This window comes from Amblyomma americanum, chromosome 2, assembly GCF_052857255.1.
Source record: "Amblyomma americanum isolate KBUSLIRL-KWMA chromosome 2, ASM5285725v1, whole genome shotgun sequence".
Taxonomy (NCBI): Eukaryota; Metazoa; Arthropoda; class Arachnida; order Ixodida; family Ixodidae; genus Amblyomma; species Amblyomma americanum.
In genome coordinates this window covers 62633066-62656791 of record NC_135498.1, presented here as the reverse complement: position 1 = coordinate 62656791, position 23726 = coordinate 62633066, and the positions used below count along the sequence as shown (strand labels likewise).

General features: G+C 44.5%; 2 protein-coding genes across 5 annotated transcripts in view; both read left to right on the top strand.

The window, feature by feature from the left end:
* Positions 1–537: 537 nt before the first annotated feature.
* LOC144118624 (uncharacterized) lies at positions 538–4858 on the top strand. The gene is made up of 2 exons (XM_077651507.1): positions 538–633; positions 3835–4858. Exons 1-2 carry the CDS (start codon positions 543–545, stop codon positions 4671–4673), a joined length of 930 nt encoding a protein of 309 aa, XP_077507633.1. The 5' UTR covers positions 538–542; the 3' UTR covers positions 4674–4858.
* A 2572-nt stretch (positions 4859–7430) lies between these two features.
* The window catches only part of LOC144121325 (uncharacterized), a 31534-nt gene continuing 15238 nt past the window's right edge, over positions 7431–23726 (top strand). Inside the window, exons 1-4 of one of the 4 annotated variants that reach the window (XM_077654493.1) lie at positions 7431–9315; positions 10924–11897; positions 13087–13289; positions 19737–19876. In XM_077654493.1, the coding sequence (XP_077510619.1) occupies positions 13095–13289; positions 19737–19876 (335 nt within the window). In that variant the 5' untranslated portion in view covers positions 7431–9315; positions 10924–11897; positions 13087–13094. The other 3 variants (XM_077654492.1, XM_077654494.1, XM_077654491.1) reach the window with 3 other exon arrangements.

Genomic DNA, 23726 nt, shown 5'->3' with positions numbered 1-23726 from the left:
CACCTAGCTGCTGAAACCGAAATCGAAACAGCATTATAGAAAAAGATGAAATTATGAATTATTTTCCTCTTGGCGCAATCCACGCAGCTGTCCATCGTTATCAAACGGCTGCTCATCATTCCAAACAAGGAAAATGTAGCGTTTTGCAATACTGTTTTAATGCTGGGAAATTCTTTTCAGCTCACCTACGTCCCCTAAATTTTTGCTGCCGACTAGCTGCTGTATGAGTTAAGCCTAGAGCAAATAAAACTCCGAGGCACAAGCGGCTCACGTACAACAGGAACCGAACGCCGAAAAGAAATAGCTATTTTTGCCTATTCTTTCTCCATGCTTATGCACGGCGTTTTTGGACATGCACTAGCGAAGCTATTTTCACAAATCCGGACCACAGCCTTAACATCATCGGTGTACTCTAGCACCTTATGAAGACATCAAAACAGAGGATAAAATTTTATTACGCCGCCTCATTGCTGAGCGCTTGTGCGTATGGGCGTCAGTATTAACTTTTTCGTGTTTTCACTCGCGCCAACAGCGAAAAGAGAATGGCCTACCAGCGCCCACCTGGCTTTGGGCCCCCTCAGCAATCCGGCGGCCCTCCAGCCGGAGTTGGATTCGCCGTACCACCGCAAACAGGTTAGCCCAACAGGCCTTTTCCGGCTCCGAAGTTTTCTTGTGAGACCTTCTCAAAAAGGGCTTTCTGCACGTAGCCATATTTCTCCGTCTCGCAGCAGTTCGATGAGTGAGTATTTTGACATCAGCACGTATCCGATAAAAATTTTTTGGGGCGGTCGAGAACATCTTGTACGCTCTTCCAAGACGAATTATACGTCAGAACATGCATGAATGCGGATGATAGAGCAGTGCCATTCAGGGGGAATTCCTTTTGTCGCGTTGTATCTTTCAGCCCAACGTTCGCTTTTGAATTACCATACCGCGACAAATAGCACAGTAGGTTCTTTATATGTGGTGTCCCTAGTAGCAAGCGGTGTCCAACACTGCACGGCTGAACAGTCATGAAATGCCGCACGCGGAGAATTGGTCACATCTCGACAAAAGCTCAGCGCAGGTGGTCAGTGTCCTTTGTGTAAATGTGTTATTATATATATTAAATACCGTAGTTATCCAACGTGCTATATAAACCCCAGTTGGCGCTTTGAGAAAATGAACGCACCTGGATTAAGAATTGCCTATATATTATATATTTTTTTTACTTCAATCAATTTTAATTATATTCGGATACAACTGAAGAACGCAGCGGCTTTTCCCCGTCAAGGACCCCGTTCCAGCCAATGGCGCCGACCGATTCTCATCACCCTGCTAGTGCGACTAAAGAAGGAAGCGGTGCCACAATGGAGAGAGGGCTCTATCCACAACCATAGATGGAAGGGATTATCCTCTTTCATCTTCATGAGAGTCGGCCGACGCCATTGGCTGGAAGGGGGAAAAGCCACTTCGTTCTTAATTTGTGTCCGACTTAAGTGCTCATTATTTGGTTCTTCAAGTGCGCATAAGGGTTACATCACGCGCTATTTGCCGACTGTTCCGTGAAGTCATTTGTTTGTCCATTCGTAAGCTAGATATATGCAAAGCCCCTGTTTGATTTATGTCGATAATCGAAAATCAAATATTTGCATCTATTTAATTACAAACATGCAGCATCATTATGAAGACTCGCTATAGGTAAAAATAAATCTCTTCATGGATGCCTCTTTAGTGGAGCATCTGCACCATCGGCACGGTGTACCAACCACACTAGGAAACTCTGAATCAAAGCCCACCAGAGCTGGTAACAATCGACCGGTCACACCGGAGAAAACCAGATTGGTCCACACCAGAACACAACTACCTGTAACGCATCAGAAACCATGTCTGGAATCCCGGACTGACGGGAACACCAGACACGGTCACGCCATTTAACATCACACTGGCCCACGCCAGAACCCGTATCTGAAAAAACTGCGTGGTGCAAACACCCGACACAGACTGCTGATGCCCAGGTGTAGACCTCTGAGCACTAATTCTTTCCATACAAAGCACTGAAAACCCAGGCAGCACCGTAGCATTGCAGCAATGTTACAATTTTGTTTTGGTCAAATGTTAATTCAGTGTTCTTAATGTCCTTTTTTCTAACGTTTCCATAATGTTACATATAAACTTTCGAATTATCTTTCGCTAACATTACTTAAAATTTAAGCAACATAACTTAAAATTCTCGAAAATGTGAAAGCAACCCTGCACAAGCATACTTGTGCAGGGTTGCAAGCCCGCCCGTTGGGACGACACACAACTTACAATGCTTTGCAAGAACCGACGACGGCAACACTTGAGCTCCACTGCCCAGCACAACAGGCAACCCGTATATACACTCAGCTCGAAAGGATGGAAAGGAGTCAAGCTCATATACCCATTACCGAGGCGTGTCCCATGAGTGACAACGGCGAGTGGGTTACAACCAAATAATGGTGGTGCATGCAATCTGTGGCGAGTACTGTCTAAGAGATGTAATCCGAAATTACTGCTAGTTGAAAAACATCTTTACTATAAGAACATCGGGAAAAGTTCTAGAAACCAGTGAACATTTGTAATGTTTTATAGTTAGAACGCAAACATTATAATAACGTTTAGAGACTCTATTAAAGCGATGTTTATTTCGAACGTTATACTGAAGTTTATGATATAATAATAACACTATTTAATAAGTTCTAACAGTATAATGCTACTTAAAGTCTGGATTAGAATAATGTTTGCTTTCAATGTTAATGCTTTCTAAATAACCTATAACGTTCCATGTTAATTTTTAATCTTAATGCAACGTTCCGACGCAGTTTCTAACGTTAGTGCAATTTAAGGACATTTTCGTAACCTTATTCTAATGTTCGGTGCTGCCTGGAAAAGAATTTCATTCGATAAGATCATTCGGTGCACGCTCATGGGGCGGAAACAGGTACGGGCGCTTGCCTTGGTTACGCGCATGACAAAGGAAAAAGAGAAAAATAAAAACAATTGGTGCTGCAGCGATGATAAACACTCTACACTCTTCATTAGAGTCAATTGGGTTGCCCATAATTATAAGCTTTCTTTCGCCTGCACGCCACCCAGTGACCTTCATCAAAGGTATGGTGGGCGTCGTGCACAAATCATGTCCATGGTGGGGGCTGCTCTAGATGATATCAATGCGGTGGGCTGCTGTGCAAGCGAATATTGATTTGAAATTCTAAAATGCAACGCAACGCGAGCGCTCTCACGCTTTTTGAGCGACACTGACCTTGTCTCGCGTTTGTGATGTCAGAAAGTGTGCTTTTTTTTAAGTAGTTTTTCATCTGCCTCCTCCCATCATCATCGTCCCCCATCGTGACCTTCTTTTATCTCCTCTTCCCGTCCCCCAGAGCAGAGTAGAAGGCCAGATATTTATTTTTCAGGCCAACCTCTCTGCCTTTCTTATCAATAAACCCCCCTCTCTCTCTCTCTCTCTCTCTCTCTCTCTCTCTCTCTCTCTCTCTCTCTCTCTAAAATGCCGAGGGAAACGAGCTGCTGTATTTGCTGTACTGTTTTTCAACATCCATTTTATTTTTCTGCATCAAAGACAGCACCAGGAAACTCTTTCTTGTTTTCTTTACTTGGTTAATTGGTTGTAAAACAGTATTTATAACGCCAACGGAGGCGACAACATACAAGACAAGAAGCATAAACCACTGCCATACAAGTTGGGCTTATATATTTCGTAATTTCTCCTCGAATGAGGAGGCGGGATTCTGTTTTACTTTTGTCTCGGGGATTTCGTTATCAAACAGAACAACATTTGCAGCCTATAAATCTTTTTCTTCTCAACTACAGAGCCACCACCAGGCTTCGCACAAAGTGGCCCGCCAGGCCCCCCATACGGATCTTTTGGTCCACGACAAAACGTACCGAACCCAGGACCTCCTCCATTTGGCTTGCACATGCCCGGCACAGCCGGCGCAGGCCCGCAGCCAGATCACAGCTCCGCACCTACTGGACAATACCAACCGCCCTCTGCTGGACTGTCTGGTTGGCAGCTGCCAAAAGATTCACACAAAGAAGGGAGACCACCCTCACAAGAAAGAGGAGCACCACGGCCTCCAACGGCTCAGGGCCCGGGCTGGGAAAAACCAGATGGAGCCGTCTACGGGAGTCGTTCCTCTGAAAAAACCAAACCAAGCGGTGGCGGTATGCCTCCAACTGCTCGAGATAAAGGGGCAAACCGAAGCAGCAGTTATGGTCCCAGTGCACCAGGAATAGTTCCCCAGCGTCAGGCGGAACAGAGCAGCAGTGGACCGATATATGGTCTTCGCGACCCCACTCCCCCGCAGGGCGGAGGACAGCCTTCAGGACCGTTTTTAGGAATGATGGGAGCACCACCTCTGATTGGATTTATACCACCGGAAGCCGGGACAGGGCTCAACGGATACCCGCCAGATTCTTGGTCTAATTCGTCCCGGCAGGGGCCACCAGGACCGAGCAGCACCGATGCGTCGCGATCGACGGCACGAAAGTCGTCGGAAGGGCACGGATCCACTACCGGCGGCGCCAAACAAAAGTCCCGGGAAGGTTCGCGTTCTCGGTCGCGCCGTTCGCGGACCGCGGCCGAAGAGCAGGAACTCCTGGAAGCGATAAAACAGTTTGAAGCCCTCCTAGACGCGGAAATCAAGTGAACAAGGACTTTCCACGGCAGATGTAAACGGAGGTCGATTTCTCTGAGCTCCTATAACATCGTATATGCTTGTTATGGTCGACGGAGCGAACAACCAAATCATGCTCTAGTGTTTGAAACAAATCAAAACTTTTTTTTCTTTTATGTGGCTATCAAGTGACACTGAATAAAAGATCATTAACTTTACGCTGTTGAGATTGATCGTACCGCCTGTGCACACTTCCCTATGCGAACGGAATATTAGCCGGCTGTTTTAATCCGCCAAGCCTGTCGTTGACGCGTACGATGACCTCCTATACTGCTTACGCGGACGGTGATTTTAGCGGAAGGTTTTCGTATTTTCCCTGTTTTCGGCAGCGTTTTTTCTGAAGTATGCGCCTGTATAATGCAGGAAGGAAGCCCCCCCCCCCCCCCCCTGTCTTAAAGGCTAGGAAAAGCACAATTTAGAAGCAGGAAAGCATTTAAAGAATTAAATGTTCAGGCTTTTAAACAAAATTCAAACGCCTTGTGGATCGATGTGGATTGAACATTCAACGTGGTTGCCCATATAGGGCGAGCATTATAGCTTTTGTGAGCGATGCTTCTTTCTAGGTGCGGTATCCTTCTTTTATTCTGGTTAGTTCTGATTTACATCGCGTAAATGAAGAAAAAGCAATCAAAAGGTGGTTTCCCGCCTGACAATGGCCTGCTGTTCTTGGACAATGAAACATGCTTATACACTAAAACACTGTATCGCATGCATTAGGACTCTTAATTGTGAGGACTACAAGAAGAGAAGAAAAAAAAGAAATGATCATTGTAGCACTGCATAAACAACAAGCTCACATACTACATAATTGAGAATACAAATGCAGCAAATATTTATCAGCTTTCACAGCTAACGAACACTAAAAAAACTTCCAAACGGTTGACGCGAAACAAGCAAGATAATAGGAGGCAGTTTTTCGTAAACAAGGAACAGCATCATAATGGTACTTTCATTTTTCTATTATAAACCAAGCAATACTTCTTGGACACGCTTTTAAATCTTTCTGGGACTAGATTTTCTTGTAATTAATTTTGCAATGGCCGGGAAGGTCGCAAGCAGATGCGGTATAAGGTTTCTCAATATCTTAAATCCGTAATTAGTTCGAGCTCTTGAAATGTTGCATTTTGTATGCCGAAAACTATAATCGATATGAGTCAGGTAGGTTATACAAAATTTCTGTGTGTTTGTTTTCGCCAGCTTAATTCTGATTCAGAATCCCTATTTTTTTCTTCACACTTTATCAGCAGTGAGCTGGTTATGTTTCACGAAATATTCGGCAGTGTTTACCGAAACGGGAGTGTTTTCAATAGCCCGAATAGCTCTTCTTTGCGGACGTAAAAGCTTTGTATTGTTTGTCTGAGTGCTAGAACCCCATACGAGTGAACTGTACGTAGTACAAGTGAGAGCGAACTAAAGAATAGTATATCTGTAGTTTTACGCCGATTGGGAGAACCGTTCGAAATTTAGTAATAATACCAACAGAGCGATCTACCTTTTATTGCAGACGTAATCTGTGCGGTCTGTCCATAACATGTGTGGCTCAAAAATGACACCAACGAATTTCATTGTGCGTTCTCAAGCAAGATTAGAACCTTCAATGATATCGAAATATCAGTTTCAAAACAGCTGTTTTTGCTCTGAAAAGCGCAAATTTTCTTTTGCTAACATTCCACTGAATTTGATTTCGATTAAGCCAGGTAGACAGCTCGGATAGTCAGTCATTTTCTACTGCCTGTATCATCTCATGAACAGTGTTGCCGAAAAAAAATACGTTCGTGTCGTCCGCATAGATTACAATGTAATTTGCTTGGGGGAAGGTAACTATATCATTTATGTTTAACACAAATAGGATCGGACCTAAAACTGAGCCCCGTGGAACAGCTGTTAAGACGGTGCCATTGTCTGATTTTACGCTTTGGACCACATTGCATTGGTGTCGGTTGCTGAGATAGCTTGCTATCAGATTGTCCGATGCGATTTCCCCAATTCATAGTGACTCATTTTTCTAATCAGTATAATATGCACAACTTAGTCAAATGCTTTGCGTAAGTCCAAAAAGATTCCAGCAGTTGGAAACAAAAAGCAGTTACAACTGCATGTCTCACAGATACCGGAGGAAGCAAGGAAATATACCAGCCTGAAATGAAAATGAGGGCACCTCAATATCGGAAGTTTCACCATTTTCGTGTGCTTGCTGACGTAGTTGTGCCGGCATTCTCAAAGACCAGTTGTCATGGTCAGTAAGGATCTTACTCAGCGCATCATCCTCGCTTCTGTTGATTACTTTCCGGCACTCGCTCTCACTTGCATATGTTGTCAGAGTAATATACTGAGCGTGGTCACTCGGCCATGACGATCTGCCGCGGTATTACTAAAGCATGTTGTATCTTAAAGGGCTAATTGTCAACTCAAATAGATACTGCTAGTACTATCCGGACGAGAAGTCTTAGATCACGACAAGTATGCAAAGGCACGTTAACTGCATTTGAAAAGACCGCTCTTAGCAAATGTAAAAAGCAGTGGTGGAATCTTAATCGCGAATGAACACAAATCGCAAAACACATATGTGTAAATGACTTCTTGTTTTTTGGTGGCACAGACTTTGAACAATTTAAAGGTTCTCAATATGCTTCTAGTAGAAATCTAAAATTCGGGCCCGCTGTCTGCGCTACCGCGGCTGAAACTGCGCATGAGACGTCAAGATAAGGCGCCCGACAATAATACGGTCCACAACATAACCATAACATAGAAGTCGCGTGTGGTCGCGTGCGCACGTGCCGCGCATGTGTGTCAGGGTGGAAGGTGTGGTGCTTGCTTATTTGTGTTGTCACTGTGTCATGCTGCGTTGTGACCACAGTCACACTTCTTGCATGGCGTGAAGTTCAGCTGAAGAGAGGTAGCAAGCGAGGAAAGAACTTTGCAGCGCTGACAGAAACACATCGAGAAAGTGCTGCACCCATTGTGGATCTGCTGTACTGCTGTGGTTCCTCAACCGTTGCGGTCTTGCGGCGAATGTTACGAGTGGCTAAGAATGTGTGGACGGAAAGCTTGTGACGACATATGGGTTACGTGTGATGCCTCGCATTACAGCTCCCAGTATTCTCAACGAGTGTTTTACTCAATGTCGGCTTGTTTTCGTGTCCTGGCTAGTTTCGCATGGATGCCAATGTGTGATAGCGAACGGAGATTATCAGCTAGTGATAAGCGCTCTCTGTTATATTGTCTGTTGTATTGAAAGCGTGAACTTGACGCCTTCAGTTCCTATATTCTGAAGATGCGTGACTTTGGTCATATTAGTGTTGCAGTTGGTTGCTTGGCCCTCACACGTTTATCTCGTTCGCGCACGTCTATGAAACGTGTATACGTAGTATTAGGAAATGACAATTTCATTAGAGGCAGATTTAGGCAGTTCTCTTGAAGGAAATTGCTGCGACTTCCGAAAAGTTCAAAGCATGGTCACTGCTTTATTTTCACGTGTCATTAGCATCTCTGTATCGCAGCACTGTGGTTCCTCATCCCATATAAAACAGTCGAATGTGCTACATCGAGCAGACACAAGTTGTCACCTTGCTTCGTATAGCTGCTCATGGATAAATAATTGTTTTTCGTGTGCCGATGATGCTTAAGAGTAAGCTACCATCTGTGGCAGCTTCTACTTATTTTACCAGCTCACCTGTTTTTTGTGAGGGGGTAGAGATAGATACGAGTTTTTCATCTTCTGATAAAAATTAAAATATAGTTGTACAATGACAGCAGTGGTATGCTGGTGAAAGCAGTCACCCATATCTGGGCACACTATATACACGTGCACTTAAAAGTATTACATATGAAGCCTTCAAACATAGCCTTGCATGTAATGGCTCTTGACAATGAACTCAGTCAAAATAAATAAACCGAGCATTTGTTAGCTTCAGTAAATGGACACCAAGTTACAATAGAGTTAGTACCTTGCAAAATAAAGTACCAGACGTGTGGCTTGTACTAAGCTTTTTTTCAATGAACAAATTATCTGCGAATAATATGTTTAAGCTGCCGCAGTGTCTCAGGCATGTGACATTTGGCTGCGGATCCCAAGGTCACAGGATCAAATCCCAACCACAGCGGTTGCATTCTGATGGAGGCAAAGTAGATATCCACGTGCTATGCGATTTTGGTGCATGCATAAGAATTGCAAGCTTTTAAAATTATTTAGGAGCACTCCACTGGCAGCTTCAATATACCCAGTGCTTGACAACATGTTAGGCTGGTGGTCAAACGTCTGACGAGAGATGTGACCACCTCCATAGGTGGTCATTTTTTTTGCTTTTGTTGTGCAGATGACGCTGTTGAATTGGACGCAGTGCAACGCAAGAGATGGCTTGGAGGTCCTTATTGCCAAATCCCAGAAAATGCGATAGCTGACACCACAAGCTGCGAGATCACTTTCTCATGGGGATTTGATGGAACTAACTGAATCTTTGCTGCTGGGATAATTCTGTTTTCATTGTGAATTCTCGCCTGAAACACTGTGATCTCTGATTGGTTATTTTGTGTTATCTTATTCAGCCCGTTTTGTACCTCAGCCTTCCTCATTTTGATATCTGACTAATCCGTGGCATGCAGTATTATACTGACGGTGAGAATACAGGAATCACTTTTTTGTGCTTAGAGACATTGTGGTCCTGAAGTCTGTGGAAGTCTGTGCTGAAGCTACTTTTACTAGGTTATTCGACTACTTCTTTTTTTTGTTTAATACATATGGATTGTTCTTTCTTGTAGGAAGGTATTGATTGGTCATTTACCTTCTTGAATAAAAGAGAATGACATTTTAATCTATGCTGGTGTAGCAGTAGGCCAAGCAAGCAAATCGTTTTTATGAAAAAGCTCACTTATTGTAAGATTACCACTCCCATATCAAAAAATACGTCATCGCTGATTCACACCGAACTCATTGCGTTGGCTAGCTTGCATAGTGGTATTACAACTGCTGTCCTTCACATGTGGTACTGATGTTTGGCACGGCTTCTGCTGTTATGTCGTTTTCATGTACATGGGAACCGGGGTAGGGGATCTGCAAGTATTCTTATACGGGAAGCTCAGCCCATGTAAGTAGGACGGGAAGTGGGGTGTGCTGATGTTCGGCGCATCACAAAGTATCCTTATAGGGGCTCAGCCCATGTAGATGGTCATTTACATTTATAAAAAGGTCAATGGTACAGGAAGTGCCCCTCCCAACCCCCACCCCCAGTTCTGGCATCCCTAAATGTTTTATCCAAGTGCACTTGCATGTGGGTGATGTCACGAGCTGCCATATTTATGTGCACAGTCAAGAAACAGATTGGTTATTTTGTTTGTAAACATATAAAATTTTACTAATGCATATTTTTGCTGCACGTAATGACAGCACCTTTCAAAATTTTTGGTAAATTTGGGGGGGTGGAGGAATTGTATTTTTTTTGTGAGTAAATGTGTTACTGCCTCTCCTCCACTGTACTGTGCTTGTGCTGCTAAAAAAATATGAATGGGTTCGTGCAAGGCCTTGGTATCATTTTTAAGATCTAGGCCAAAGCATGGGAAAAAGCCCTGATTTGGTAGTGGTGGCGTTGATTGCAACAATAGTTTAGTAAGTACTTCATTAACAGCCTTGCTTTATAGACAGGGGTACTGGAATTTTTCTCGGGTGGGGGGGGGGATGTTTTTGGAAGAGGAGAATGGCATTGAAATTCCTGTATAGGGGCTACAATGTGCCTTATAAAGATTACAATGTTGTGCATCAGTGAGCATTGATCTCACTGCTGGGTTATGTAGCCTCTGATTTGACTTTGCACGCATTATGACAAAAATACGTGAAAATTCGGGGTAGGGGTTGAAAAGTAATGCATTTTATTTTTGTTATTATATAGCTACTGCTAGTATATTCTGAGTGAAAGGAATTGACAGATATGCAAGCCAGTGCAGTTTTGAACTGTGCTTGAAAACTTTTTATTCATGCGTGTTGTATGGGAATCATTAGTATTCTTGTTTTCCACCACTACAAAGTGGACTGCTTTGTTTTTTTAATCATAACGTGTCTGATGGTTCCTTTAGTCGCATTCATTGTTACTCAAAGAATATAGAGAGAGCTACACTTGGAAAGTTGCTGTTGTATCTTGTGGACTGAGTTTTCTAAATATTTTATTTTGTTTTTAATTTTTTGCGGGATTAGTTTATGAAGGCTCGTCTTTGGACTAAACCTTCATCGCAGAGGACAGCTGTGAAGGTGCTTTTCAAGTTCTTGAAGGACTCGGGATTGAGTTCAAAATTGTAAACTTTCAGTGTGTGACCTGTGTACCTGTTAGTAGTGGTCTAACAGACACGTGGAAAAGTGTTCCTTTCGTCTCTCCCCTTTTTATCCCTCCTTCCATTCCCCCATGTGTAGGGTAGCCTACTGGGCATCGTCTAGTTAACCCCCCTGCCTTTCTGTTCACATTTCTATCTCGCTTTCCTTCCTTTTGTGCCTTTGTGGAAACAAACTTCTGCACAGTTACATTAGGCCATAAAGCTTCTAAGTTGAGGAGAACATTGAAGCAAAATTCTAGAGAGAAGCATTTCATGACAGAAATATGAATACTAAAGCAACCAAAACAAACCTGTCAGATTTTAAAACAAGCTGTATCTGCATGACGTTTTGTATTATGAGGCTTATATGTCAGTGTTATGAAATCCTTGTGTTGCAAATGACACGAGCTGTAAGTGGGCTGAGTCCTCACATACACGTAGATCACAACATAGCAAAACTTACTAGGTATGTGTGATGCGATTACATTCTAAACAAACTGAGCCTGTCATGTCTTATTTCTGTTTTTCCATAACACCATCCTGTGAAAGAGGCAAGCTGGCGACAGCGGATAGCTAGTCTCCAGCTTATAGCGTTTGTTACAACAGATTTACAATGTTTGTTGAATTTGTGTACATTTTCTAGTAGTTTTCTGCACAGCTACTTGATACGTACTGGCAGCCTACTTGTTTTTATCTTTGACTGTGGCACCAGCATGGCATTTGTTGGGATAACTGCGCCATTTGTGCATTAGGTTTGGTTCTGGTCGAGCAGGAACCACCCGCCATTGGCGTGTGCAGTGGTCGCCTAACCTCTGTTGCCGATGGCCCGCGCAAGAGGCATGCTGGCATGCCAGAGTTGAACGATCAAGGTGCTCACAAGCAGCCTGTTGCTCTCATGGGGTAACTAGCTATTTGCCTGTGCCATCAGCTTCACATTTCTGCAAGAAGAAAACTTCCTTTGGTAGTTGATGTTATAAGAGACCCCATGTCGAGGGTCATTGTGTCATTGTTTGTAGCTGGGATGCAGTTGTAATCCTTTTGTTTTTTTATGTGGTTTGCTGAAATTAGCTAAACTTAACATAAAGTCACTCACTCTGTTCCGAAGGCAGGAAGGGATTTCCTGTTTTTGATTTTGGTAACAAAATTTGTTGATTTTTTTCATTCCTGGGAGACTCTAATTATGTGTGCAGAGTTGCTCAGTGTGAAATTTACATGTTGATGATTGGCCCTACCAAGAGCCAAACATTGTGGGCCATCCGAAGACTGCTTGTAAGTTTCTTGTTTGGGCTTGTCGGAATAATAACTCAAGGTGAATCTGTAGTTGATGTCTTGCTGCATTTTGAGTGGACACCATTTCTTTTCATGTGGCGTACAGTTGTGCTCTCTATGAATGCTTGGCATGCAGCCAGCAAGTTTGCTCTTTTGTCTTAAAGCATATTGACGTGACTGAATCCAAAAAATGTCATACTCTCTCCCGTGGTACCTATGGGAAACATTGGCTGCTGTGGGAGTTATGCTGATGTCGATGATGTTTCCATATGCTTCTTGTGAATTAGTAATGATGAGGAGAGGTAGATAGTCTCTACGGGAGTTTATGATGTTCTTGCCTGTGGGAAGCCATGCAGGAGTCAGATGGGGCTAAGGACCCCTGTGTGCCTTGGCTGCTGCCCCTGTAAATGTAAATAAGGTAAATGTAAATAAATAAGTAATGTCAATAATGTAAATGTACAGAAAATTTAAAGAAGGGCATGCGGATGCATGGGCCTTTGAAAAAAGTTGCCGTGTTTGATTAATAGTGACTGGTTTATAGTGGCAGTGTGTGAGTTGGGGCATGATTAGTCCGAAATTAAAACGGGTAAAGCAAATGTAAGGGATAAGGCATGCATAGATTTAGGTGCTCAGAGAACTGAAACAGCCTTCCGAGGATCCCAAGGTTTCTATGCAGACTAGTTTAGACCGCCTAGTTTAGGGGTAGCTCCAGAATTTATTTGAAACTTTCCACATTATTCACGATTTCAGCTTGTCTTGGTGTTTATGTCTTTGTTTGTGTCAGTGACCTTGTTGAAGCAGCTGCTCTGTTGGGCTCCAGGTTTGGTCATGGTCAAGGAAGAACCACTGGAGGACATGCTTGTTGACTGTCTGCATGAAGGATGTGATGGTGTGGTGACATTGCACGGTCTGGACAGTTGCTATGAGCTGGTGAACCTGCAGGCGCAGGAGGCTGCTGACTCTATGGTGGATACAGGCTATGATAGCCGGCTAGCCTCACATTCAACATCTATATTGCCCACGGTATGCCTTCTATTTTCCCATTCAGCCACGGTGGCAATCCAGGAGTGTTGTTTTTCTTCTTAAACCGAAACTGGAGACAAATTGAAGTTGACCTGTATCGATCAATTACTGAGTTATGATGAATGCGCTACTTTTGCTGAATATGAACCTTTACAAGCTAGAAAAGGCCAAGTTCACTTGTTAAGAGTGATTGCAGAGTCTTTTTCAGTCTTGATAAAAGAGTGTGAATCGAACGAGACAAAAGAAGGCAAGGCAAGTTCTTTATTCAAACTGATTTTTCTCCAGAAAAAAAATACACCTTTTGCAGCCAAGACAACATCAGCATAGCCAGAAAGTGCCAAGAAATGCCTGAACAAAACTGAGATAGAATTGTTTGCGGCATTCTTTCAGAGCTGCAATGACTTATTTTTTCCATTTGAACAGCAAATTGCGCAAAAGAGCATAGTGCATCAAATGTGTTTGGAGCATGCGCACAGAAGACCAGTATTACAGGGAACACACATGCACATTGTGCTCTGTGGAGTGCCCCCTGGCAGCATGCTTGAGTCTCCACCATGAACTTACTTCACGTGTTCCCTTTGGCAACAGTTGAGTTACGTGGGACTATAGCTGCATAGGTGCAGATCGCAGAGGTGACGTCTGTGCGGCTTTGCGGTCAAGTGGGATGCTCTTTAGGACAAGCAGCATATGTGGCATACTGTTCAAACTGCCAGTTTTTGGTCTCTTTCTGCTGAAGCACGCAGTAGATATGCCCCTACGCGAGCATGGACCTCTTTAGGGTGTCAATAGAATAAGAATGGCACAGCAAGAATGAGGCTACTGTGTACTGGAATCTGCTGATACTGGAAGTGTTACTAGGATTTTTCTTTTGCACAACTCTTGTGGCTAATGTGCAGTTATTGTTGGTGTTTTTGACTGTCTAATATGCTTCACAGTGCCATGGTTAGAGGGACACTCAGAACAGCTGTGCATCCAGTTTTTGTTCTTGTTAAAAATAAAGGGTGTGGTAATATTAAAATTTTTTCATCCTGATTGAATACGAATGTGCAGACAAAATGCCTTTGAATATTGAATTGAATTTCAAATGTTTGTTCAGTGGGAAACGTACATATCAGACGCAAATAAATAGGGTAATGTTGTTGTCCTTATTGTTTTCAAAGTAGTCTATGGTTTTGAACCCGAAATAAACACACTTAGACACTCAGCACCATGCCGAAAAAATAACATCACATGCGCAGAAATGCGTACTCTTTGATTAGACATCATAGCAACGCGCATCCTAGATGTACTATGGTAGGAACGTAAAATGAGTAACAATATCAAATCCATGAATGACACATTTTGGGAACTAAAGGTAACATGATGGGTAGTAAAATCTCCTTAATTCGGACTTACTGGACCTATAAAAATACCCGAATCATCCGATGGCCGTGTTATTAAATGCCCTCCACCCCACGTGGAAAAGTGAAATTGCCTACAATTGGAAAATGCGAGGAAGCTTTATGAGGATGCTCCATCACACAAACAGAGAAAAGCCCGTGATGAGAATTCAATTTTGGCATAGTGGAAGAACAGTGCATACGTAAGCGAGGTGAATGCACATTTTCTTTGGAATGATGAGCCGCTTCTAAAAAGAAAAGGAAGTGACTAGTGACGCACCAGTCGGTGTCTGAAAGCGGTGCGCTGCTGTATTCGGATTGCCAGCAAATGCACGGCCGATAGCTGCTGTCGTCGTGGGCTGGCAGCGAAGCTCAGAAACCAGAACTGCATGGCCAAGCTGTCATAGTGGCAGTGGCTCCTGCTATTGCCATCACGCTTGCCATTGTACACACATCAGACGTGCACAGGTAACAATGCACCATCAGTAGGCAAGATTTTGCTTGATCTTTTGTCCATCCGATGACATCTCAACTTGAATCCCCATCGGGGAGCCCCATGTTAAATTATGAAATTCTGCAAGCGGACTGTCCAGCATTTTGCAGTTGACCCAAACGATGCGTCGCAGCTGATGCTTGAAGAGTTAACGTGACAGGACGAGAGCCATGGTTGTTGTTGTTTGTGTTAGGTGTGTAGCACACTTCATAAGAATGAAACAAAGAAACCACGCACTTTGCATTGTGATTGTTTGAAGCCTGTGGATGGCCATCTTGTTCTCATCATATGTTGTATGTCGGAAAGCCCACTTGCAGAATTTCGCCTGAATTTGCCCACATATTGCGATCTTGCCACGGTTGGACTTAAGGAAGTCGGTGCGGTGTTCGATCACTGCCGATTATTTTGTAATTTTCGTACAATCAGTAATTCTGAAATATTTGTTTCTCGAACTGAACATATAAACTGAATACCACACATACTCAATTCGTTTTTGAAATTGAACATTTGCACATGCCTAGTAAAATTGGATTTTAAAATTTTCATAGCACTTGGTTGAAACTCACAACGTCAAGGCTGAAAGGGACTCAATTACTTCCATTTGATAGTGAATGCCAGTATTGTCTCAGGATCTGCACTCTTGACTCACTGCATTTTTCTCTTGCATTCTGTTTTTCACAGCGAAAGCTGTTATAGCTTTGGTTTAGCACAGCTCTGCATTCTTCTCTGGAATCTGCAGCTTCAGCCATGACACCAAACTAATATAATTTACCTTAATCAATGTTAATTTAATTTTGTTGAATTTAATTTTATTCGAAGGCCACTTGCCACAGTTGGCAGGGAAATCGTCTTCTCCACATTTATAGGAGAGGAGGGAGAGGGCAAGTGCTGGAAGAAAGAGAGAGCAAACTTTTATTGACTTTGAGAAATTACGCCAGTGGTTTGCTGAGGTCTGGTAAACCATCATCACAGACGACCCTCCAGACCTGACTGATCTGCTGGTACTGAAAGGGGAGCTCTGTGTGAGCCAGCTTCTCCGCATTCCTCCCATTCCCAAACGGATGCACCCGGAACACCACGCCGAGAGACGGGCCGACCGGGCTCGTCAGTTCGAGAAACGCTTCAGCGGACGTCCGGACGTCACGTATACGGACGCCTCTTACCATCCATCGAGGCCAGCGATGGTGGCGGTAGCTCTCGCCCCTCACCGCAGCTGGTACACAGCCTGCAGCATTCGCAATGCAGAAACAGTCACCGCAGCTGAGGAGGTTGCCATTGCGCTCGCGCTAGCCGACCCTAATACCAAAGTCGTCATCAGTGACTCTCAACAGGCTATTCGCAATTACGATGCTGGCCGTATCTCTTGCCAGGCGTTACACATTCTACGTTCTACAGCACCCTCTTCCACATCTCGCTTACTTCTTTGGGCTCCAGCCCACGAGTCGCTCAGCGGAAACGCCCAGGCACACACTCTCGCTCGAGATCTCAGCTGCCGAGCCGAGAGTATGATCAGCCACCCTGCTTCCGCTGACACTAATATCCCACGCGCTTCACTATCTCTACTCACCACTTACACGGACATACTCCAGCACTACAGACTCCAAAGGTGCATATATCCTCCCGCACACCGCGATCTAACAAGGCGCGAGGCCGTCCAATGGTGCAAACTACAAACTGGCAGCTTCCCACACCCCCTCTTATACAGCAGGATCTTTCCGGTACAGATAGCCCCCATGTGTAAACACTGCTCAACTCCGGCCACACTCATACACATGGTGTGGACTTGTCCACATTACAACAGAGACAACGCAAACACCCCAGAGACGTGGGAGTCTCTCCTGTGTACTTCCAAGCCAGCAGACCAACGCTGGCTTATCCAGCGCACGGTGGAGGCCGCGGCATCCCAAAGGATCCCCGCCGACCTCCTCTAAGTCAGCGCAACCGGTCCTTTGACTGGTCCCCTGTTTTTGGGCGCAATAAAAGAGTTTACCTACCTACCTACCAGCTTCGCCTCCCACTGCTCATGGCTGAGTTCCTAAGAACTCTAAGTTGCTCGGGGCAGGTCCAGAGAGATAGAGGGTGGGAGGGGACAGGCATCCAGATCAGATTTCGCTTATTAGCAGGAACACGGCGAGGCTTATGGCTGACGGTGTAAACTCCATGGCAAAATGCTTGTCTAAATGGCTATTCCAAAACTATGACTGCTTTCGCTGATTAATACACTAAGCTGGTAAGCTTAGCTTTACAATTCTTTTTTAACTTTTTGTAGCCTATAAAAGCTTCGTTTTTCAGTGAAAGTGGCATCTTTGTCTTTAGAACATGGTAGTCTATTGATGCAGGCCAACTTCAACTTGTCCTCACTGTCCATTTAATGTATGAGCAATGAGCAGAATTAGTGTTACCATCTCTTGGTCACCCAAAGTACAGTAGAACCTGATTGCGTTGAACTTGGTTAGATCAAATTTTCCGTTATGTCGAATGATTTCTGAGCACAATAAAGCTATGACGCAAATGTATAGATAGGAAAATGTACAGCTACATCGTACAAAAATTAGCTGTCACAATCACTGATGAGACTTTCAGCAACACCAAGCAACTGAAGAACCTGGCTTTCCCTCACATCTATGGGGGTTAGCTTCCCTGCAGGTCCAATCAAACTTTGACAACTCTGGTCGGCTCTGGCTTTTCCTCAGTACATCTCCGGAGGTTAGCTTTCCCGCGTGGACCTGCGGGTGCTGTTGGTGTTGTAGTGCTTTGTAGCATGCGCAGACCAGTAATGACGCGGATTTTCCCTGATGCAGGTGCCTGGCGCCTAGCCAGCCAACCAGAAGATGTATGTGTTTTTTGCACGTTGTGCCAGTTGTGTCCGCATTGTCACACAGATCACACGTATGGTGCGTCATGCTGCCATCTCGGCAATTCAGCCTGGTTTTCTCGGTCTTTGTGTGCCCACGATGGCAGCTTTGAAACAGCAGCACCTTTCCTTTTCCATGAAACTGGAAATTAAAAATTAAGTTGACAAGGTGAGAAGAAATCCAAAGTCACTGCAGCGTACAAAATTCTGAGAAATGCGCCTGAGCATCATTTTGAAGAATGAGGCTGACATTTGGGCTAAAGCGGAGAAGAGACCTGGTAGAAAAAGCAAGCCTCTGCGATGCTCGCAGGTTGCGCTTCCGGTTCCGTTGACCTACAGGTCCATTCAGAGAGCATGGATGATCTTCAAACATTTTGCCAAGTGGCTAAAGTCTTCGAACAACGACCTGGTAGGCCAAGATTACAGCGTCTGCCTTGTCGTAGAGTAGACAGCGGCTGTGCTCACCGCTATAGGCTAGTTTCAGCAACGTTGCACTCCGCTTCTTACTGCCGAACACTGTCAGAGCTTCAACCCTTGGACCAGCAGATAATCTGTGTGGTGCAGGTTAGTTGTAGGAAACGTCTGATTGAATGGCTCCTGCAGGACCTGAGGATTGGAAGAGGCCTAAAAATCGACCTCTTAGGTGTCCTGTCTATGCTTAGCAGGTCGTGGAATGATGTCAAAAACGAAACTATACAGAACTGCTTCCGGCATTCTGACCTCTGTTTTCCCAAAGAAGACGGAGCAATTTCTTTGTCGAGTGAGCCTGATGAAGCCATCACGGATCTTGATGATTTATGGAGCCAGTTGTTCAAATTTCCTGGTGCTGTTTGTGATCGGGCAGCCGTAGGCGACTTTGCCTCCACGGACAACGATATTGACACCACGAGAAAGCTTGCGGATCACGACATCATTGCCGATGTCCCGGATAACCAGTACACCACTGATGCAAACTGTGACGAGGACTTAAGAGAACCTGCTTCCATGTGCATCGACGTGTTCCATGAGCGCTCAGCATGGTTCACTGCTATCGCACATTGATAGAAGGCTGCAGTTTCAACTGTTCAGAGTACATCGATAAAATTGAAAAAATGTATTCTCTCCAAGGCAATGACAATGAAGAAACAAAAATTCATGACTATTTCACTTGATAATCTGCATGCACCTAGTCACTATCATAGAAATATCATAGTTTTTTGGCCTTGTTGGTAAGGCAATGCTAGATACCTGCTGGCATTGATTTAACCACCACCTGTCTTATCTGTGTACAATTGTTTGAAATGGAAGAAAGAATTCACCAGAGGTTACCTTTCTGGTGGTGTCAATTTCAGCAGCAACTGGGATGGTGTAAAAAGGTGACATGAGTTGGAGTGTTTTGTAACTTTGAGTAGGGGAGCTGGATTTCTGTTTCATTTATGCCACTACATTGAAATGTGAAGTGTTGCCACTACGGGCAGGTAGTACTGCTGTCGCTGAGTTTCCCACATTACGCAGCATGGCGTAAACATTGTCAATTCTCGCCTCTGAATTATGTAGCCGCAGACTTGCAGATATTATCGGGCAGCACATAAATTTGCAGGCAGCATCCCTTGTGCATGCTCCTTGTGTTCAGCCAAGAAGGTGTTCGTTTAAATTTGTTTCATTTGCTGAAACGAAGAAAAATGACGGTCGGTTATGTTGCCGTTCATATTGTATGTGGGAATGGGTTTCCCTGTTTGCAGGATGACAAGTGGCTGCAAGGGCACAAGCTCCCTCAGTTCTCAGAAGAACTGCAGCCTCTTCTGCAAGGCACTTGCTTGAGCCGGGAGCAGCACCACCGTCTGGGCAAGCAGTTGCGCCGAGAGATCATTAACTTCCTCAAGTGAGTTCGTGGAACACTGTAGAGCAACAGAGAATGAGTTTGGCAAGCGCTGACCAGAAGACGTGAAAATAGTGTTAGTATGGCAGACTGAGAGAACAAAGCTATTAGCACAAATGATGTGAGACAAGGGCAAGGTAAACACGTGATGGTTCTGTGTCTTATATGTCCTTGGGTTCATGTTCATGTTCTTTGTTCGTGTCCCGCATCTTTCACATTGTTAGCTTAGACAGACGCAATAACAATTGTCCTTAATGTTGAGAAATGAGATAACGGCTACAGTCAAATCTCTGTATAATGAATCACTCGGGACTGCCGAAAATCGTTCGTTATTTTGAAATTATCAGTGTAATGAAAAACGCAGTTATAAGCCAGTGGTCAAACCTAGGAACGAAAATGACCTACCTCGGCAGTAGACAAGCGTGTAGACAAGCAAGCTCTCAAATTAATATGTTGCACTCACTTCAAAGCTGTTTTATTTGAAGAATCAGTTATTTTCTTCTTACGCATGCAGCGCACATGGCCGGTTACGAACACCTCTACACCTTCCACTTTGCATAACATCTCATCGGGTACGTCATTGCACCATGCGATGAAAGTGCGGACTTTGTTCATGTCCACTAAAACGTCACAGTTCGATATGACCTCCTCTTCTTCAGTGTTCCATGACCCACAGTCATCTTCCTTTGGGTGGTCATGATCACTGGAAATGTTGCGAACGCTGTTAATGATCTCCTCGGTTATCAAGTCAGCTGAGGCTAGTGCTGCGCTGTCGCTGTCCACGTAGTCGTGGAACGAAGGGACGGTGGGCAGCAGTTCCGCAACCTCAGCCCACAGGTCTCCCGGGTTGCTTTCAATCACCTCTAGGTCGTCTTCAAGATGCACTGATGCTTTGAGGAACCCTGCCTTTCACCAACCGTTGCTAATGGTGGCGGCCTTCAAGTTGCACCAAACTCCTATGAGCATTTCCACTGCCTGACAAATACTTATTGCAGTCGACTGCTTTAGGCAGAGGTTGATAAGCAACCGCTGCACAAGATGCTTGCAAAACTCTGCCTTCACGCTCTTTATGATGCCTTGGTCTAGCAGTTGCAGCAAAGACATGTTGTTTGGCGGCAGAAACTCCAGGCAAATGTGCATCAAGCGAACATTCATAATGTGAGCTGAGCAGTTGTCAACAACCAAAATAATTCTTCAGTCATTCTTCCTCATTGGGTTGTTGAGTTTGATCAGCCACTCGGAAAACAATTATCTCGTCATCCACGCATGCGTGTTCGTACGGTAGTCTTACACAGCTGACATAACCTTCTTCAAGCAGCGAGGCTTTGCGTGCTTGCTTATGTCGAGCGGCTTAATTTTTTTCATGCCTGTTGCATTGCAGCAAAGCAGGACGGTCACGTGAAGACACGACTTCTTCCCTCCTTTGCAATGCTGTCCTTTGAAGTGCATCGTCCGATCTGGCGGCAGCTGATAAAAACATGCGGTCTCGTCCGCTTTGAAAATATCGTCCCCAGAGTAAGATTCAGCTACCTCTCGGAAACGATCATTTCGGCAGGAATCAGCGCCTTCTCTGTCAGCAGCCTTTTCCTCGCCCGAGACTACCTGCCAAGTTATTCCGTTTCTTTGACAGAAACAGAAAAGCCAACCCGCACTTGCGTCGAACCCAGTTATTTCAAGTGCATCAGCAAATTCGCACGCTTTTTCTTGCAGCATTTGGCCAGACACGAGAACGTTTCGCAGTTTGGCATCTTTAAACCACGTGACAGCAGCTTCGTCCACATTTTGAAAGTTTCCCAATCGCAACCGTTTCCTCGGAGGAGCAAGTTGCGACTCCCGGTGAAGTTTGGGGATCTTTTCTCGATCCCTCAAAATGGTCGCGACCCTCGTTGGGGCGATGCCACGCTTTCTGCACAGGTCAATTTTATTTTGGCCTGCATCAATTTCTTGCAGTATGTCCACTCTTTTCTGTAGCGAAAACTGTTTTCGCTTCTTCTTGGTGCCATCGCTAGCTGCATTCATCGTTGAATCATGCACGAACTTCGCTCTAAGATCATGCACAACGAAAAAAGCACTCGCGCGAACAATTACTGAACGGTTACCGACACCCAACCCAAAGAGAGAAAAGAGAAAAAGGCAGATAGGCCTGCTAGGCTTCTGAACATTAAACCACAGCCTTGTGGTGGCGCTAGCACTTGGCACTAGACATGGTGATCATGATAGCTACTGCCCTCGGAGCCTAATGCCCATAGAAACGGCATTTTCTGATTCACACGATGGTTGCAACACTGTTAATTTTAGCCGAATTTGTAATACTAATGTTCCTTGATTTTACAGGGCAGGATAAATCGCGTATGTTTTTCTGAAATATGCGCTATAGTGAAATTCGTAGTTCTGAAATATTTTTACATTGAAAATATTCGAAGTTTAATGGGTATTTTGAAAAAATTCCTTAATTTGAAAAATTCGTTAATGTGGTGTTCATAGTAGCGAGATTTGACTATAGTAAGTAGACATTGCTTGCTGAGTCGGTAGCAATTGCATAATTATTGGAGGCCATATCAGAAGCTAATTATGGAGGAATATGGTTGTTAGGGACCCACAAGCTATAGTATTCTTAGTATCATAGTATAGTATCAGCTGTTCATTGGTGCATGAAAAAGCTTCCATTATTAACCACTTAAAATAGTGGATAAATGTGATCAAAGGTAGGGAATTCTCAGTCTGGGCTCTGTGGAGCCTTTGGATTCTTTGGAGAGCCCTTTGGGTTCCCCAGGTACAATTGTGGTCAAAAATGCATGGCCCATGTCTGCGGCCGCACCATGGCGCTATCTCCGTGGGGTAACATCAGGCACTCGCTGCGAGGGTGCACCAAGTGGCAACAGTCTTCACCCTCACTCTCGCTCGGGCACATGAGAGGCTCGGTAAATTTCCAGTGCGGCATTCAACTGTTTTGCATCTGACGGTCAGTACGCAGGAGGGCACCTCCATTTTGCCTCTTTTGCCACTCAGCCGTAGTGAAGGGGAAAGCATGCGGTTTGCCACTGCCACTTCTATTTTCCCTTACAAGTGCCTGGCTCCCATTTGTGCTGCTTACCCTGCGTAATAACGCCTGGGCACAGTGTATGGGGGCACGAAGGAGCTCAACAAATAGGGTAGAACAAGTTGTCATGTCAAGCTGCCGCCAGGTTCACCAAGTGAACTTGTTTCTGATTGCGTATTGATATCTTCTGCTACAGACGAAGTGCACTTTCCTTTCTATTTAATGTGAAAGCATTATATGGCTCATTAGTAATAAAATCCGGTGTCGTCCAGAAACCTCATGACATCATCAACACAATCATAAGATAAACAGCTGATAATCGATAGGTAGCCAGTAGTTAACGTTAGTTAATCATAAGGTTGGAGTTCAAGTGATAAGGGTAATGGTAATGATAAAGGCCTTTGAGGTATAGAATAAGAGTAAAGATAATGATTAAGACCCTTAGGCCTTTAAGGTAAAAATCTTTAGGGTGACGGCATGTAAGGCAAATGCCTTTAGGGTGCCTGTGATTACAAATTGATGACATTGACCACTTTGTTGTGAATACCCAACTAACAACCGCGCTTTTGCATTCACAGCACGTAAGTACCTTAAGTGCCCGCTATAATTCTTTTGAGAGCCGGAATACTCTTGTGCCATCAGTCAAGTGCCAGGCACAGGAGCGCAGATTACACGGGCGCGAGGTATGCTTAAACATGGAGCGCAAACCCAACTTGGACACTTTCCAGGCATACGCGCCGTGCACTTACCTGAATGGCCGAACACAACCTGCTGGAGCTGGCAAGCATGTGCTGAAAGGTACTCGAAGGACGC

Excerpts from the sequence above, each read along its gene's own strand:
- LOC144118624 (XM_077651507.1), top strand. The coding sequence starts at position 543 with ATGGCCTACCAGCGCCCACCTGGCTTTGGGCCCCCTCAGCAATCCGGC. Across the intron at positions 634-3,834 it reads CGCCGTACCACCGCAAACAG|AGCCACCACCAGGCTTCGCA; the intron begins GTTAGCCCAACA and ends TCTCAACTACAG.